Source organism: Halichoeres trimaculatus, unplaced genomic scaffold (genome assembly GCF_033239565.1).
Source record: "Halichoeres trimaculatus isolate MK-OKI-2021-1 unplaced genomic scaffold, fHalTri1.1 fHalTri1_scaffold_14, whole genome shotgun sequence".
In the NCBI taxonomy this organism is placed as follows: domain Eukaryota; kingdom Metazoa; phylum Chordata; class Actinopteri; order Labriformes; family Labridae; genus Halichoeres; species Halichoeres trimaculatus.
Window position 1 is genome coordinate 4,716,335 of NW_027437192.1, and position 18,951 is coordinate 4,735,285.

Here is an 18,951-nt window from a genome sequence, read left to right on the forward strand (position 1 = left end):
TGCTAAACAGCATCTTGACAAGCCTGTAGAATACTGGGAGAATGTTGTCTGGTCAGATGAGACCAAAACTGAACTTTTGGGCTGTCATACTACAGACCATGTTTGGAGGAGAAATGGCTCTGCACATCAGCCAAAAAATACTACACCAACAGTGAAGTTTGGAGGTGGAAGCATCATGGCATGGGGTTGTTTCTCATCTCATGGTGTTGGCAAACTTCATATAACTGACGGAGCAATGAATGGAGCCATGTATGGGGAAATTCTTCATCTGAATCTGCTGCCATCCACCAGGATGATGAAGATGAGACGTGGATGGACCTTCCAGCAGGACAACGATCCAAAGCACACGGCAAAGTTGACTCTCAAATGGTTTCAGAAAAAGAAAATCAATCTGTTAGAATGGCCTAGTCAATCACCTGACTTAAATCCAACTGAACATTTGTGGAAAGAAGTAAAGAAAAGGGTTCACCAGAGGGCACCAAAGAATATTCCAGATTTAAAGACAATCTGTGCAGAGGAATGGGCCAAAATCACACCTGAGCAGTGTGGGCCATTAGTTCAAACATACAAGAAGCTTCTGGAAGCTGTCATTGCAAACAAAGGCTTCTCCACCAAGTATTAGATGAGTCTCAGTTAGCGTGTTCAATACTTTTTTCCTGTGTTATTGTACTTAATTCACCATAATCATTATTTATGGACCTGAACGTTGTGATTTCTCTTCATGAGTGGATTATTTGAGTTAATAATAATGTCTGAGACAAATTTAGTTTGAATTGCATCTTTGGAAATAAATGTGATGAGAAAAAAGCTGACTCTTTCAATATTTATTTTCCTCACTGTATCTATAACCTAGACGTATCTAGACAGACTCAACTGTACACACTTTACTTGAGTTTTTTTGACTTGTGGAATTATCTTGTGTTTCTTTGTTTCATTAGTTATAGTTAATGTCTTGTTCTTATTGATCCTTGTCTGGTTTGATCTCCCAAGTGCCTCTACTATAGTTTTAAGTCTTAAAGCTCTTCTGGGGACTATTCTGTTTGTGGCGATTTGGCGCCCCCTGTGGACAAAGCTGTACCTTTTACCATTTGAACATGAAGGCTGTATCATCTGCCTGTTATTAGTTTTCTACTATGACACCAAAAAAATCAATTCAAAGATGAAGTAGTCCTGTTACTAAGGTTTTCTTTCTTTCTCTGGTTCTTAAAGAGACAACAATGACTTTCACTCTGTTTCATAACTGCATAAGAATCCCCTCACTGGAGCTGAAATAAGACACAAGATAAATCATCATCAGGCAAGAAGGCAACACACATCAAGGCAAGAATCTTTTATTCATCTCTGAATACAAACAAATTCATACATTACATATATTTAGACCATACGTTGTATTTTATCTTTATGTATTTACAACTTCATTAAACTTTCATGAGACACTTTTCACAATCTCTAAATATTCTTCATTATCCACTTAAGTTATCCAGACATGTCAAAATATCTTCAAAACTGTCCAAGAGAAAAAAAGCAATTTCCCTGATGTAAAAAGTTAAACAGTTTAGAAAGCACCCGTGTGACAAAAATAACAATAAATAACAGAATCATTATGAAGAGATAAGCTTGTTATAACCTTCATTTACGTATATATCACTTATGTTTACAAACATATTAACATCAAAGTGTCACAGTGGGAGAAACTGAAGATCAGTATCTTTTTGAGTCCACGTTTACCCTCTTCTGAGCTGCTTCTGAACTGGCTTACAAAGTTTTTTTTTTTGTTGTTTTTTTTTATACACTGGGCTAATAAAGCAAAAAAACCAACATATTTCATTTTATCTCATCAATTTGTCTGATTAATGTCTCAAACTTCCTTAAAAAATGCTTAAGTGTGATACCTTTGATTAAGAGTTGTCTTAAAATAAACTTTTCTTTTGCTCCAATTCAAAGGTTTTTGATAGTTTCTGTGATTAAAAGGCTTTGAAATATCATAAACTCACTTAAATTGATTTTTTTAATTTCATAAACTGAGAGAGAGTAGTTTAAAAAATACTAAGCACCTGATTAAAATAATTTAAAGTGTTTTATTTAAACCCTGGTTCAGGGTCTCATAAATTGTATGAAATCTTCTAAATATTTTTTTTACAAATTTCTTAAAAGAGATTCTTTAAATTTAAAAAAACTACAATTAAATATGTATAAGAAACTTGATAAAAAGGTTTTTTTTAAATAAATCCAACTAAAAAGAAAAATTGCTTTAAAAGCACATTAAAAAGCTTCATAGGTGTAAACGAAGAAGCGGTTCTTATTTTCCTGGAAAAGGTTAAAATTGTGTTTTAATTTAATCAACTTAAGATTTTAAGTAACTTGATTTAAAAGATTTTGTAAAAAAAAAAAAATAAAGGGTTAAATTTCTTAAACTGGACTGAAAAGCTTTTATAAGTTACATTATCTTGATTAATAAAGTTGTTTTATTTTTACACACTGGTTTAAAATGGATTTGTAACAAAGGTAACTCAGTTAAAATGTTATATAAAGTTAGTTAACTTGATTTAAATGCTTTTATAAAAGTCCTGAAAAATGTGAAAAAAGCTTAAACTGAGGATAAATATCAAGTCTCATAAAAAGTAAAAGTGCTTCAAAGAGGTTTTGTTGGTTTTTGTTTCGTCCTCACACCAGAGTCCCGCTGATGTAGCTCCTCTGGTACAGACCTGAGTACATGAGGCTGTCATCATCATCATCATCATCATCTTCTTCTTCTTCTTCATCATCATCGTTAGGCTCGTCGTCATCTTTCTCATCTTTGACATCTTTGACCTGCAGAGAATTAAGATAATTAGTGTGTTTCAGAGCCGAGCTGCCACGCCTCAACAATTAAACGACTCATTGTCTCCAGCATGGAGTAGGCGTAGGAGCAGGGTGTGACACACAACGCCGCAGGTGACAGATAAATTAGCCCCGTCTGGAAAGCTAACACAACCACAACGCTCATTAGAGAATTAGCTTAACACGCAGCCTTTGCCTGGTATTCAAAAAGTGATTGATTAGGAAACATGTCTGACAACAGGTCTGTGCATCGAGGTCGGAACATGTAATCAGATGAAAAACAGCCGAAGCTGTCTGACGGATGAAGACTTTGATTTGTTTTGTTTGTAGATTTTAAAGCTCAGAGGTCAGAGGTCACAAGGCTAGCAACAGGAGCCGTAACACTTATAGTAGCGTTAGCATCAGCGGTAATAGTGGACAGAGCGGAGCTACAGAGGAACTTCCTGTAGCAGCATAATAGAATGTACCTGTTTGATTTCCTGTGTTGCTTTTTCATGCTTGGACTCGGTATCCAGAAAGGCCACAAAATGGATCAGAGTGTATATCCTGAAAAAAGAGAGACAACACTTGAAGCTGAAAAGAAAAACAGACCTATATTGATCAGATTGTTCTACAGAAACTCTTCCCCCACCTGTGATACAGCATGGCTATAAACTGGACTAAAACCAGCAGGGCGAAGGCGATGATGAACATGAAGCCCACGGGCTCGATGAACAGGTACTCTCCAGTGAGCTGCAGGTTTACGTCGACTTTAGGGACCTGGATGAAGACGGATGTGGATGCGAGCTGCAGGGTGAAGGTGGCTATGAGCCAGAAGGCGTTACAGATGAAGTAGACGAAGGTGACCTGTGCAGGAGGAGGTGTGAAATGATCAGTTTTATCATCATTGTCCACACAGAAGAGTCTAAGAAATATTTCATTAAGATAAAAACTCTCACTTTGTTTCTCAGCTCCTGTAGCTCATCGAACTTTTGTTTCTGCTGCTTTTTGTCTTCAGGCAGCGGCTCCAGATATTTGGCCGTCATCTCTCTGAAAAACTGATCTTCTTCCTGCAGAGGACAAGAACTCCATCAGTCAAGTCTCACACTTACACCAAAAGTTATATCATTTATTAAAAAAAAAATCTGGAGGGGACTGACTTTTTATTTACAGCTGATGGAAAAAAACACTACCATATCATCCATGCATGGTTAAAAAAGGTAATTATTGGTTTATATGGGCTTTAATGAATTTGTAGAAGTAAACACTTCTTTTACAACTAGAAGTGACAAGATTTACCAGTGTTTATTTCTCATCACTTCACTTCTATCTCACAGACTGTCTAACGTTAGTGTTGTTGTATTGTAGTTGCAACGCTGAGTCATTCCAGTAGATGGCAGTAATTCACGGAAACCTGACACCTGCATAAACAAACAGTGTTAATGCTGTGCATTGTGGGAAACAGTATGCCAGGCAGACTAGCCAGTTGCATACTGAGAAATTTTTCTGGATCAGTCGGATATCCGGGGATTTTTGGTATACTGCAGATTTTGCAAGTTTTCGCAAACTACCTAGAGTTTCTGTCAGTTCATTGTCTGCTGTTGCCTCACGTGTGTCGTTGGTCTCTGGTGTTGCATCCTTTGAAAGCTTTCTACAGTTTTTGGTTTTGGATTTTTGGACTTTGAGTCTTTGGGTCCTCTACCTCCTTTTCATTTCTTTTTGATTCAAAAGCGTGTGATTTTTCATGAAAGGGATCTAGTGAGATGCAGTGCTTTAGTTCTCATAAATGAAACGTCTGCACAAGAAAATACAAGTGAGACAGACGGACAAAAAGGCAGGCTGGGCAGAGATGATTACTCATCTTTGTCGTGACACAAAAGAAAATTGTGAGAGATTTACTTTAAGTAACAAAAGAAAGAATTTCACCTGGTCCAGCTCGTCCTCCTGCAGCCGCATGTCGTCGGACAGACTCTGCAGCTGTGTGACCCAACCTGAAGAAGAGAGCGGAAAATTAAAATTCATCAGAATGAAAGTTAAAGGAGAGTTCACACACTTTTTGGTTAAAGACTTACACTGGTTAGGGCAGGAGAAAACTGGTTCTGGTTGTCTGGTGAAAAAAAAGAAAGACATTGTTTTCAGGGGGGCAGCTCTAGATCAATGTGGGTAGGGCTTTATGCCTTTAATAAGAAAGAAGAGGACAGTGGATAGAGCGGGAAACAGAGCAAAAATGGGGAGTGACATGTGGGGAAGAGGCCACATGCTGGATTTGAACCCTGGACCCAGGCTGCCCACGCAAGGGCAAACCCATAGACTGTATATAGAGTGGACAGCGTGGCTCCGCCATTTATCATTGTACGGCTTTGAAGCCAAAATTCCCCCATCACAGGCGAAGCCATTAGCAGCAATTGCAGCCATAGTCTGCGCAGTAGAGACTGTGAGGGATTCTGGGAGAATCAGAGTGGAGCTGGGTGACAAAAATAATAATATTTTTTTTTCTTTCGAGAGTCTAATCTCTTCTTGACTCTACCTCCCGACATATTTTACAATTCCCGGAAAAAATACACGAGAACAGCAGCTGTCAATCATCATTAAACGTTACATAAAGCCTTGTTTTTCACCGCGTATGACTAATGAAAACAAAACATTTCAGAAAAAGTCACCTTCAAATCACCACAACAATCGGACTTGAGAAACATTTCTACGAGGTGTATTATTTCTTTTTAAGTTTGACCACAGCCCATCTGGAATGACTGGAGAGCTGGATTTTTTTTACCTATACTGCAGCCAGCCACTAGGGGGAGCATTTTTTGTGGACACCTCACTTCAAGCCATCTATGGGCGAACCTCATTGAGCGCGACCTAGCTTGCTAGGCTAGATTAATACATGTTTAATCAAAAATATAATTATCATTCCTAAAGACAGCCAAAACACACGCCCAGTCCTTCTTACTTCGGCACATCCTTCACGTCATCCACGATGGTGTTTTGGGGCTGTGGCTCCTGCTCCACCTTGATGGCCTGTGCCTCCTGGTTGGCGATGAGCTGCTCTGTATCGTCTTTCCTGCAAAGTTTTCTGCAGCACTTGGACCGCATGAAGAAGCGAGTGAAGGCGCTTTTGGCTGCAAGAGAGGAGACGAATTTCACACATAGAAGAGAGTATCGTCTGCAAACTGGGTGATGCTGGATTACTGCCATAAATCATAAACCATGACTATTAACGCTTCCATGAGTAAATCCTGACGTGGTTTTTTCATGTCTCTGCTACCTTTCTGAGCTTTGGTTTGAGGCGCTGCAGCTTGTTGACCAGCTCCAGGAGCCGCTGTCTCTCTGGTCCCCCAGGACACGTTGTTCATGTTGACCATGGAGTAAATAGCCAGCAGCAGGTACGCGCTGGGGATGCAGAGGATGTAAAGCAAGCCGTAAACAACCAGACCAACCTCCTGAGGATGCAGGAGTGCGGTGACGATGTAAAAGCAGGCGAGGGCGATGATGAAGAGGCTGCTGGGAGTCATGATGGTCTGCTGCTCCACCATGTTTCCTGAAAGAAGACAAGCAGAGACTTAGCGGTCGCAGACTTTCGAGTATTACTAAGCTTTGTGGAGCTTGTAGCAGCACATACCGATGATGACCAGCGCTGAAATCATCATGAGGAAGGCGTACAGGATGCCTAACACTGCTGCAATGACGAGCTGGGTGTCTGCTTTGACCTTGAAGCTGAGGATGAGGTAGATGATGGGTGGTATCAAAGCTAAAACCAGAGCCACGTTAGGATGGATGTCCAGCAGCACGGTGAGACTTCCTGGAGGACAGAGGGGAAACAAAGAGGAGAGAGCTTACACACACATCATCAAACTCTCATTAACCAGTTTACTCAACCACAGCCTTAACAGCCATTGCATATGAATGCTCCATTTATCAACTTTTTCTTTAAGTGATTTTTTGTCACTGCATGTGTTCAAACATCCTTGTTTCATCATCACAAACTGATGAAATCAAACCTCACCTGTATCTCAGGTGTCTCTTGATACCAGACGATCAGTGGTTAGTTTTCTAAATGCTGCGTAAACAACAGCAAACTCTGCTTCTGATCAAGGTACATGTTTCCAATAGGGGGCGGTATGGAGGAAATATGTCTGGATGTTTTTACGGCAGGATCAGGATCAGGATTTGATCAGAAATGTTTTTCATGTTTAGATTATTTTGATCCCAAAAACATTTTTAGACCCATATATTTCTGATCCTGCATTCTGAACAATTTCCATGCTCCTTTTCACAACTTAAAACTTTTCTTGTGTCCTCTGATGTGTTTTTTGAACTCGCACATGATAAAAAACATTCATTTAAAGACGTCAGCTGCAAAAGTTGTTGAGTTTCTGCAGAATGTACAGAGCTTTAGCTTTATACAAGCAGCCTACGCACCGTCCAAATGTAGTTTTTTTGACAGAACATGTAAATATATGCTCATCATCTAGAGCGTGATTCATTTTAGTGCTGTGATTACACATACACAATACATCAATGAGATGAAATGTGGGGGTGACTTTGGACTTTGCATAGAGCATGTTCAGTCAGCAACCAAGAGAAAACAAGCACACAATTTTAAGGATGTTGTTTCTATCACTAGTTTTTGATCGACCATACTTGATGTTATCTGTAGACCTGGGCCTGTATGCATGACCAGCCATTAGCAAGGAAAACAGACTGTACTTACAGCGAAAAAAAATGGATTAGTGGTATGCATGAGCCAGATTAATGACCCTAAAGAGTGTTAGATTTCATGGAGGAAGACCTCATCATTACAGGCGCTAATGGCAGGATTACAGCACCTGTTCAGCTGTTCAAAGGTGGACATCGCTGCAGCCTTACCGTTTGAGACTAAATGCGCAAAGAGAGTGGACAATCCTTTGGAAAGGCTGCGATGTGTAGCCATTCAGCAACTTTAGATTTAGGAGACACAACATTTTTCATTGAACAGATGAGATAAAGGAGACAATCGAAGTCTCAAACTGGTGAGGTGAGTGAAGGCGAGGTTTTCTACTGAGCACTCAAAACCACAGCCAACATTTACTCTGTTAAAGATCGCCAAACTTTCTCTTTCTCTTTGTTTACCTGATTGACTCACTGATAACAGCTGTTTGTGTATTCTAGTAGTATAATCTTCATCTCTTCCTCTGAAAATTTTTTTCTTGATCTTCTCTCAGTCACACCACTTGTCAGGTTTATTGCTGTTTATAAGTGGTAGACATGCGCAGTCCAGAAAGTTCCCCTTAATTTTGAAGTAATCTGCAACTATGTCTCTTTCATGGTGTAATTAGTTAACTGGCCGATTATTTTCAGTCGTGCATGCGGTTAACGCTGCAGCCAAACAGGCCGTCCCATAACAGAATGTTAGGACTAAAGGTCGTTGCACACTGAGTCAGTTTTTTTGCGTTTTTTGGATCCGTAATTTAAAAGAAAAACATCAAGTACAAACACCTTGCACACTGAATCTGGTGCGTTTATTTTGTATTAATTGCAAAAATTTGCGGTATGAGAAAAACTGAATCATCAAGCAATTGATCCAGAGCAGTGGCTGTCAGTGTGTTTGAGGTATGTGCTACGTGCACACGCACAGGCACAGGTTTTCATTCATCATCTCAACATTGCCCAAAATGTGTAGAAAAAATGTGTCAGAAATCGGAAATAGAATGAATAGTCAAAACTACCCAGGGGACGAGCGGGGCAGATTAAAAAACAAAACACAAAAAATCGAACCTGTCCGGAAAAAAAATGATGATGGATGAAAGTTTTGGAGCGTGTGTGCAAACATGTTTGACATGATATAGGATCGAGTTTATTTTGAAGCGTGTGTAAAGACCATATGTGAGTCCTCTGCATATGGGCCCACAGGATTCACAACAAGCAGCTGGCCTGGATCTAGGATGGACAGTAAGAGGAACAGGAGGATGTTTGTGTATGAAGTCTGACCTGCGACCATGAGGATGACGGTGGACGGCGACAGAATGGATGAAGCCATGCTGATGAGCTGGTAGAGCATGTAGGGTTTGGACATGGACGGGTTCCTCTTACACAACAGGGAGCTCGAGCCGAGCAGATCCACGATGTTAGCCATGGTGGACGGACCCCATCGGCGGCGCTGAAAACAAAAAGAGAAGCTGAAAATCAACTCACCATACAGAAAGCTAAACCATGTTTATGACGAGGATAAATCTGCATTAGTGTTTCATTAGTCATTACTTTAACTAATGAAGGCTTGTTACGTAAACATATTTCCCAAGTCATGACGTGTTTGGTGAGTTCCTTCGACGCCGTAATTATCAAGACAAAGGCAGAATAAGGCTTGGCCATTCATTCATGCCTTTGTTTTATGTACATGAACGTGGTTATTATCTCTTTTACTGTGTGTATGAGAACAATAGTGAGGACTGAAGGAGGCTCTCACACATTTATAGACCATAAAAAAGACTTTGAGAGAACAATTTTACGTACATGTCACATGCTGCAGTACATTAAGGACACTGTCCTCACGAGGAGCTGCCTGAACATCAACCAAATGATCTGAAGAGACACTTTTATTTACCTGGTTGAAAAACTCTTTGAACTCCTCAGGGGCGTTGGTGTAGGCGTCAGATGCAGCGTTGTACTCGACTCTCCATCCCTGCTTCAGTAGAAGAGTACAGAGCCAGCGGTCCTCTCCTGCAGGGACGAGGTTGAAGAGTCAGAGGAAATAAGACAAGATGAAGGAACATGAGCCAGATTACTTTTCAGTTCTTGAACAATGCATCCAAGCAGGTTGAGTTCAGATCTGGGTGTTTCTTCAGTCAAAGTGATACTCCGGGATGGAACAAGTTGGGTCCTATCACAAGGTTTAGGGCAGAAATTACCCCTACAGCAGTGTTTTTGTGCAGCAGAAGCCCAGAGCGCACGCACCAAACACCCCCTCACTGCTCCTCTGCAGGTTTCCTCTGCACTCAGACGAGGCCATATTTTACTTGACCAAAAACACAAATAAACGGACTCCCACCGAAAAAATCTGATATCTGTCTGCATTCACGCTTTATTTAGAGAATTTTCAGCCTTACTTTCACACAAACACACCGCTAAATAAGGCTCTAGTTCTCATCGTGTCTCTTCGTCCTGGCAGACTACCTGCGTTTGTTTATATCTGGCACGCTGGGAGTGGATTGATTCACTATGCAGCGAGCGACTCGTAGCCAGCTGTGGCTCTGCAGCGGAGGTAGCGCCGTTTTACGACACGATGTGACTATATGACTTTTTTTTTTTTTTTTTCCGTTGCTAGGCGCTACCCAAGTAGCTGCCTGTTGCAGCAGCTCTCTCGTCTTTGTCCGTTTCTTGTAATTTTTTTCGTCTCTTTTTCGTCATCTTTGTATTTGGAGTGGATCATCACTTTGTATGGTTCATTGTCGGTCACGGACACCAAACTTTTTGTGGCTTCGGCGGTATTTTTTTTACTACTTTTCTTCTGTGTTTGTCTGGAGATCCTACATGTAACCATGGCTGCATTGTTTACATGCGAACTCAGCTGTTAGCAGCCTGTAGCATGTCAATGCTAACTAGTGTAGGGCTTGATGATTTCCCTCGAGCTGAGGAAGAGGAGGTGAGGACGACAAGCCGGTTCTCGGGTGTGAGCTGGGAGATGACAACGTGGACCTGTCCTTCCATCCATCGTTATTGGGAACGTGGGATCCAGCTCCGGGGGATGGACGAGCTAGCTGTGCTAACCCAGCGGCATCGTGCTGTTCACGGACGTGGCTGACGGAGCTGACATCGGACGCCGGTGATACATCGGAGGAGCTTCACCTGCTGTGAGCGGACAGGATCCAGGAGACAGAGACTGAACAGACTGCTGAAGAAGCTCAGTCCTGGACCCTGTGGAGGTGGAGACTGGCTGGGCTGGAGAGTGGTGGACGAGTGGTGGACGGGAAGTCGTCATCTAATTTCTTATGGACCTTTTTGCACTTTCTATACTCTTTCTTACTTTTGTTTTCTTAAATGCTGCTGTGACTCCTGAATTTCCCCTCGGGGATAAATAAAGTATTTTCTATTCTATTTCTATTCTATTTCTATTCTATTCTATTCTATTAATGTTTGCTTTTCATGGTTTAGCTGTCTTGTTACTTATGTGATGTGGTTCATCCTGTCGGTGTCTATTTGCTGCGAGTTTGTTGCCCTATTCTGACATCAGTTTGTCATCAGTTTGTAAAAATGTGTTTTGTTTGGAAGAGAATAAACAGTCGCTCTGACTCAAGCAGCCAGCGAGCGACAGAATATGTAAAAACAAAGCAAACCAAGCCTGACAACCTCTCTGGTGTCTCTCATTATAGTATTCACGAGCTCCTTAGAGATACAAAGGCTCGTTGATGAATCATCAGTAACTTTCAGACAATTATCCTATTCTGTTAATTAGCAGTTACTTTAGCATGTACTTTAGCCTCACGTGTAGCCTGCTGCTTTAATTACTGCAGTCGTTTACCTTTGAAAGGTGCTAGGATATTTCAAAGTAAAGAGCTTTTTTCTTTCTAATAATAAGAAAAAATTTAATGTAATTATTATTAAAACCCAATAAAACAAACAAGACAAGCAGCCAAGCATTTAAATAAATCAATAGAGGCAAAAAAAAAAATACAACCATGAAAAAAAAAGATACAATCACAAAAAAGGCTTTTCTATTTAAAAAAAAAAAAAAAAAAGGTCTTCAGTGGTGAAATAAAACAGCAGCCACTAGTTGTGCATGTCTCACCGAGAAAGCTCTTCACTGCAAAAACTAAAATCTTATCAAGTAATTTTGTCTGATTTTCAGTAGAAAATGTCTTTTTAGACTTAGATTGAGCCACAATCCCCTGATTAGTCCAGAAAAATGTTTTGTTTTAAGTTATTTAAAGACAAAAATGAGGTCTGAATTGCTTGTAACAAAAAAAAAAAAAAAAAAAAAAAAAAAAAAAACCAGTAAAGCAAGAGAAAAGTTTCTTTCATTAAGACATTGTTCAGGTTTCAAGCAAATTTTTGAGAATTTTTTTCTTGTTGTGGCTCATATGAAGTACAAAAAGACATTTTTTACCCAAAATTACAGAGAAACACTTGATAAGATAGTTTTCTGCACTTTATCACCCTTGGTCTTGAATCTAAATCTTAGAACAGCAAGTAGAGCACCGTCAGAGGATCTCAGACTGCATGAGAATACATATTGGGTCAAAAGCTCAGACATATATTGAGGTGCAGGTCTGTGCATTCTGTGTTGCCTCCCCTTATAAACACCTTTGAATTTATTCCTCATGTGGATGAAATCACTCCTAAATACCTACATGCATGAGCTTTAACCTCTTTTAAACCCCCTCCCTCATCGTTTTCTTCACTTACCTTGGTCGTACTGGATGTACTGTGCAGGCTTTGAGGATTTAACTGTGTATTTTTTCATCACGTTGTTGTCCATCAGCGCCGACGCTCTGAACAGACTGAAGCATCCCGGGCTGCAGAGCACACAGCCGTACACATGCTCAGCTGTCTTATGAAGCCAATGTCCCACAGCGTACTCGAACTTCTGGTACCACACCATGGGACCTGTGCAGGAAACAGAACAAAGTGTTAGCGTAAAGCCAGAACACGGTAGTATCTTAAACCAAAGAGACTGTGCTGACTTCAAAAGCAGTTTCAGTTCAGTTTGGAAATAAGTGCCAGAGTGACTCCTCTGTTTGATTGTTTTGGTTTCCAAAATTGCGTCGTAGTGAGCGCTCCTAACACACGCTGTTCAATAGACGATCTCTAACGTATCCGTTAGCTCGTTTTGTTTTCGCTCCTTTCTACAAGTGTTGAGCTAGCTAACGCGTATTTCTGCTCTGGGTTGTGTGTGTTTTTGTGACGTTTGAGCCTTGGAGACCCTTTGTCTGTAAGTTGGAGAATTTAAGAACATAAATTTAATTCATTTTGTTGTCAAGAATGTTACTTTAGCTTGGTCAGTGTTTCATACTGATTTGGTTTTTATTCTCTGTGATGTTACAGTTTTACAGTTGAAGTCCAGGAAAAGCAAGCCCTGTGTCTTTTTGAAAATTGACTCTAATCACCGTGTAGAAATGACCGACCTGATCCAGTTGGGTGAATCCTTCCACATGCGGCGCCGACAAGAGGGTAAAGCTTCAGGCGATCGATCAGCAGCATCACAGCAGCCGGGTGAAAGTCTGTGTCTCCGTCCAGAGCCAGTATGTAAGTGTTGTGTTTCTCTTTCTGGAAGGAAAGACGGTTTTATTCTGTAAAATGTGTAACTTTTAGCAAGCCTGTGTGTTTTTCATGCACATTTTTTCCATCCTACCTGCAACTCCCGCTTTAGCTCAGCTTCATCACCTCCTTTGGTCCATTTTTTGAAAAACTTGGTCGAGAGCTTCCAGCCCAGGAGATAGTACAGGTACATGACCTGGAAATTTTCATATACAGGTTACCAAACAAACGCTGTCTATTTTAAAACTAGATCACACTATGTTGATTATGATTTGAGCCCCTAGATGGTAGGTAGACTACCTGAGACCATCTCTTTTTGTGGCGGATGAGCTTCCTATCCTTGAAGTGGATGGTCAGAGTATTTCCATTAGGCATGGTGACCACCAGACGTCCTCCGTACGACGTCCTCATGACAGTCTGATCAGGAATCTGCTGTCGCTTCTTGAAGAGTCCTTTATCCATATTGACGAAGATGCTGATGATGAAATGGGAATGTGACGCATGAGACTTTTCCGCTCTGTGGATAAAGCTTAAGCTTTGAGATCTAAATTTTACAAGCTTTACCCGTAGACTTCTCGAATTATGTTCACGAGCATCTCTGCGTATTCGTTGACGTGTCGGCCTCGGCTGCCAGGAACATCCTTGAAGGCGTCATCGAAGTAGACGTGGGCGTCGAAAGTCATATCACTGGTTTCATCCTCCTTCTTTGGCCTGTATTTGTCCATTCTGGGGAATTAGAAGAACAATGTTTCAATAATGTGATAATTTGGCATCTAACATGGATCAAATCAAACTATCCTGGAGTTCTGCAAGAGTCTAAGTTTTTAGAAATTCTTGCAACTGTTGGCAAAGTGATGCTCACCGGAATATTGAGATGATAATCTTCATCATCTCATCATAGGTTTCGTGCCACATGGTTGCACAAAGGTGGACTTTCACTGGGTCAAGTGAACAGAGTCTGGGGATAACAAAAAAAGTCAACAAAAACAATTTTCAGTGCTGCTAATCTCATTTTAATTATTCTTAATTAGGAAGAAGCAGAAATATAAGGTGAAACTATTTTAAGATCCCTTATTAAGTCTCTCATGAAGCTACCAAACAGGTTAGGAAGAAGTGTGATTGACAGGTGAGTGCTCCCTCGAGGTAGGGATGATGTAATTAACCTTTAAAGGTCACACTGAGGTGGAGGAGTGGTATGTAAAAGTTGTCTCAGAGCCCTGTTTATGTTTGTCCATTTTTCACTCATATGGATGATTTATTGAATGTAGGATTCTTTATTCCAGTTATAAACTCAACAGCACTAGGAAAACATTTACAGACATCATTCAACAAGCTTTTAAAGGTATGAACCCAAGTCTAACGTCACAAACCCATTTTCATCCCCAAATTGTTGCACATCAACAATCAGTGACTTTCTTTTGCATATTTGTGAACCTATGCGTAAAAAAATGTATGCGTAAACAATTCTGATGGACTAGATGACCTGAGTCTTGACAATATTAGCAAAGTTGTCCACTTCAAAATGATGTATGGGTATAAGGATGAACGTACTGTTTCCGCCTTTGGTTTTTCTGGACGTCAAACCGAGTGTTGAGGAGCAGTGACTGCTCGATGAAACCTCCCTCATACAGCCGCCTAATGAACAGGTCCTGGGTCCTCTGGATACGATACAGGCTGAGCTGCCACAGATGGGCGCTGGCCAGGATGAGGCCAAGCCACCAGGACACAGCTGAACCTAAGGAGAGACAATCATAGTTGGACTTTAAAACCCTCTTGGTGTGAAGCCAGAAGTATTTGAGAGTTGCTTTAAGGATTGACTCAACGATGTCTTCATGAATCAATGAATCACCAAATTGTGCAATGGCAAGAGGCGGAGCCACGCTGTCCACTCTATATACACTCGATGGTTGAGACCAAGCCCTCAAAAATCAACCATTTATTGACAATGAATACAACATCTGGGATAACTCACAACCTGTGATCGAAAGACCAACAAGTCTAGCACTTCTGTGTTTTTTTCCCTCACATCTGTGAGGTTGACCATTGAAAGCCTGGAGTGCTCTGTAGGGTCATAATGCCTGTCAAGATAACTGGACGTGTAGTGTGGTCTCTTATGTTAGGTGGTTGAGGTAAGTCCCAAATTCTGGGGTCTGTGATCGTCTAATTTGGCACAACAACCATCACAGACTAAAAGTTTCAGGTCTGCAAACCTTTGTGGTGGTAAAAGATACCAAATAGGGTTCAGATTTCAAACTAGGGCTGCACGATTATCGCAATCGCAATTGCATTGTCAGCACATGCAATTACGTAATCGCAAAAGAGGATACCGCAATCGCAATGTCAGCACATGCAATTCAGATTTTTCTCCATGATAGCCAAGCAAGTCTGTAGACTCATCATGACACAACTTTTTTTATTAAATCGCAAGCACAATCGCAATCGCAATATTGTCCACCTAATCGCAAATCGCACCTTTTCCCCAAATCGTGCAGCACTATTTCAAACACATTGTTTTTTGGGAAGGACTATAAATTTTTGCCAACAAAACAACCCCAAAACTCATCGTTAAAGTAGCTTTGGTGAATGCAAATCATCTTGTGCTGTTTGTTGTGAAGGTGTATCTATCTTCAGTTTACCTGTCAGAATACCGATGTCCATTATCCTCGACATGTCCAGGAAGCACAGAGTGTGTGTGACGTCCCACACCAGGTGTGGGAACACACTGCCGGTCAGGTTTCCACTTCTTCCATCCACAACAACGTCGCAGTAGATTGAGAAGTTGGTGCTTTGAGTAGCATTCAGACTGACTCTGTAGTCCTGATAGTAAACGATGACTGGGATGACGAGCAGAGCAACGACTGCCAGAGAGGCCAGGTACAGTGGCAGGATGAAGCAGCGCCGCAGAGCGTGCATCTTACAAGCTGCTAGTGAAAACCAGTGGCAGAGTGCAGAGGAGATCAGCTGGACACCGATGATGATGGCTATGATTCTAGTCTCACGTGCTGGGATGAAGTTCACAATGTCCCAGTCCATTTTGGCGAGGGGGACGTAGGCTCCGAGCACACAGCCGGTCACTGCAATCCTGAGCAGGCTGGTGAGGATGTTCAGAACGTTCTGGCTCCTCCTCACGTCGATACACAGACTCTTCAGGATGATTGAGCTGCTGCTCTGACTGATCAGCCTCAAGTAGTTCTCCCACCAGTTCAGAGACACCAAGAAGGAGCCTCCAACAGCCAGGCCCACCCAAATCATCATCTTGGTGTCTGAAGGGTCTTTCATGACGTATAATATGAGGAAGAGGATGTAGCCGAGCAGAATGAGGAGGATGGCGGTGATGGATGGTATCAGGAAGCGGTTCCTTTCTTTGGCAGTGCACTGAGTGATCACCTGGAGGAGGGCCGAGAGGACGGCGACACCGTTCAGTATCGTGATGTTGGTGACGATGTCCAAGTGTGGCATCGCAACAATCGTGAGAATCGCTGCACCACCAGACACCAAGAACTCGAAGAACAGAACCTGGAAAGGAAGAAGAGGATGGAAACCGACAAACAAAATTACTTAATATGGGTTTCTTCAGTGTGACATTGGTTACATAAGAAATCAAATTGTCTCTTGCAGTTTTTGGATGGAACAAGTCTAAATACAGTTGACTAATGTTTGGTTTGCAGTTCATTGAACATGTACCTCAAAAATATTTAAGTCCAGACACCTACCATGAGCCTGAATTCAGCCCAAACCATGACTTCATCAGTGTCTCTGCTGGTCAGACAGGTTGGCTAACATATATTTTGGGATAACAGTGGTGAAAGAGAAAGGGTTTGGAAGTCTCACCAGAGCTATTGTCTTCTTTTCCGGCGTCTTCGATGACCTGTAACAAGCCTTCCAGATGCTCTTCAGCATGAGAAGAACACTGGGGGCCATGAGAACACAACCAATACACAGCAAGGCGACAGGTTTCTGCTCATTGGAGAGGATCTTGGTGCCTTCATTGGAGAGGGTGATGAGGAGGAGAAATGACGTCTGAAAGAGAACAAGAGGAAGGCAGATGATGATGTATTCCTACGTCCAATCTTTTTTGACAGGTTGCTTTGAGAAAGCTGTTGGGTTCAAAAATTCAAAAGGGAAGTGTTTCCTAACAGCCTTCTTTAACCTGGACTTCTTTGGCAACCACTTGTGTCTCCCCCTGCTGGTCATTAAACTATGCCTATTGAAGTAAAGTTCATTTTCAAACATGACTAGCAACCATCATGATTATTTACCTAAATTTCTCAACAGGGTTTTGCCCTCGCTACATTAAACATGTGCTATGATTGGCTCAAAAAAATCAAGCCAAACTCCAACCTATCCAACTGGTCAGGGATTCCTCTGGATCATAGATGAGTTTTATTTCTTAGAACCAACCTTGCTGCAAATGGCCAACCCAAACACGATTAAAGCGGTGAGAGCAAGAGAGATGATCCTCAACAGTTTGATCATTTTCCATGGTGTCTGTTCGTCTTCAATGACCGGGACCTCCCGACAGGTGTCCCATGGCCTCCTGAAGGGTTACCAATCAAAACACAATTGTTAGGTGAAATAAGAAATGATGAAGCCCAAGATAAGGAAGTGTAATGAAAAGTAAGCATGTCCGTTACCAATAAATAGAAAGAAATCTATTCAGCTCATTGTGTATCCTTATGTTATTATTAATGTACATTTTATATATTACAACTGCTACACATAATAAATATATAACACAGAATGAATAACAGACAAAATTAACAAAACCTTTTAAGAGAGCAGAATGCAGTTCAAAGTCAAAGATATAAGAACATTTATTTAAACAAAGCATCTAAACGTGATCAGTGGAAGATTGTTGGAAAATACAGATCATATATATATTTATATATATATATATATATATAGTTAACTATCATTAGTGTCAACAACCCTGGAATCTCAAACCTCAAATATGCATCACCATTTAAATCATAAATTGATAGCCCTGACTAACTGTACATTATTTATTGCATTTCATTTTTTTAATTTTTATCCATGAAAACAATATCCAGTCGACTTAAGGAACATCCCAAAGTATCAGTTGCTGAATTTGATCAAATAAAGTTTGGGTGTTGTTGAAAACTCTTTGTAAAATCTTATTTGTGTTTCTACAGAGGTAGAATCAGGAATTTGTGCACAATTTAACTGAAAAAAATACATCTAAAATATTTCTGTTTTTTTTTCATGGAAAAATGCAAGCAAAGACAGGGCGTGAAAAAAATTGAATGAATTTCCGGCCCAGAAACAAAAATTATTCTCATAATACACCAACAACTAAAATGTTAGGGTATCTATGGAACTTGAGACCAAATATCTGATTCCTGTCTTGAGTATTTATGGATAAAACATTTATATTAGTTGAAAAAAAAGTTTAAGTAGTTGTACCTATACACAAAACATCAGTTATCATGAGTTTTTACTTACTTGGGCAGGTTTCTGTCGTCTTCCATCTTCTAGCTGATGTGAACGCTCTGCTGAGCTGTTTCTGTTTAGATAGCAGACACCTGTTCCTGATGGTTTTATCTGCCAGCCAAATACCAATATCATGACAGCAAATCATCATCATCCAGTCAAAGTCATTACACAACAAACAGAGGCAGGGCCACCAAACAGGATTCAGTGACAGTGAAGAGGCTGCTTTCTTTAAATACGAGGAGACCAGATTCTGACTCACACAGAATACACACATCAGCTCAATGAGGATCAAACCACAAAATTAATGAAATAAAAATCAAAGATTTGTCAATGTGTTTAATTGGTCTGTTTTTTGTTTTTTGTTTTTGTTTTTTATTTGTTTTTTCCAATAATTTTTTAAATTGTTTTTGTTTTTTCAAATCTATGGCGGAGGCCCTAAAGGGACATAGGCAGAAAAAAAAAAAATAT

At 40.7% G+C, this 18,951-nt stretch overlaps 1 protein-coding gene across 1 annotated transcript; it reads right to left on the reverse strand.

The window, feature by feature from the left end:
* Positions 1 to 1,256: 1,256 nt before the first annotated feature.
* Positions 1,257 to 18,518, reverse strand: LOC141803293 (chitin synthase chs-2-like). The gene is made up of 22 exons (XM_074687255.1): positions 18,493 to 18,518; positions 17,431 to 17,566; positions 16,861 to 17,049; positions 15,666 to 16,545; positions 14,581 to 14,764; positions 13,892 to 13,987; positions 13,594 to 13,755; positions 13,330 to 13,504; positions 13,124 to 13,225; positions 12,897 to 13,032; positions 12,178 to 12,378; positions 9,380 to 9,495; positions 8,767 to 8,935; positions 6,419 to 6,598; positions 6,065 to 6,337; positions 5,750 to 5,918; positions 4,872 to 4,906; positions 4,726 to 4,790; positions 3,759 to 3,869; positions 3,452 to 3,666; positions 3,288 to 3,366; positions 1,257 to 1,265 (listed from the first exon to the last, which is right to left on the reverse strand). The coding sequence occupies exons 1-22, from the start codon at positions 18,516 to 18,518 to the stop codon at positions 1,257 to 1,259; spliced, it is 3,708 nt and encodes a 1,235-aa protein (XP_074543356.1).
* Positions 18,519 to 18,951: the final 433 nt, after the last annotated feature.

What these genes read in the sequence shown, in the direction of transcription:
- LOC141803293 (XM_074687255.1), bottom strand. Translation starts at nt 18,518, where the DNA reads ATGGAAGACGACAGAAACCTGCCCAA. An exon ending in GGTTGGCCATTTGCAGCAAG is followed by an intron (nt 17,050 to 17,430) that starts GTTGGTTCTAAG and finishes GTTCTCTTTCAG; the next exon opens with ACGTCATTTCTCCTCCTCAT. An exon ending in GGACATCGGTATTCTGACAG is followed by an intron (nt 14,765 to 15,665) that starts GTAAACTGAAGA and finishes GTCTCTCCTTAG; the next exon opens with GTTCAGCTGTGTCCTGGTGG.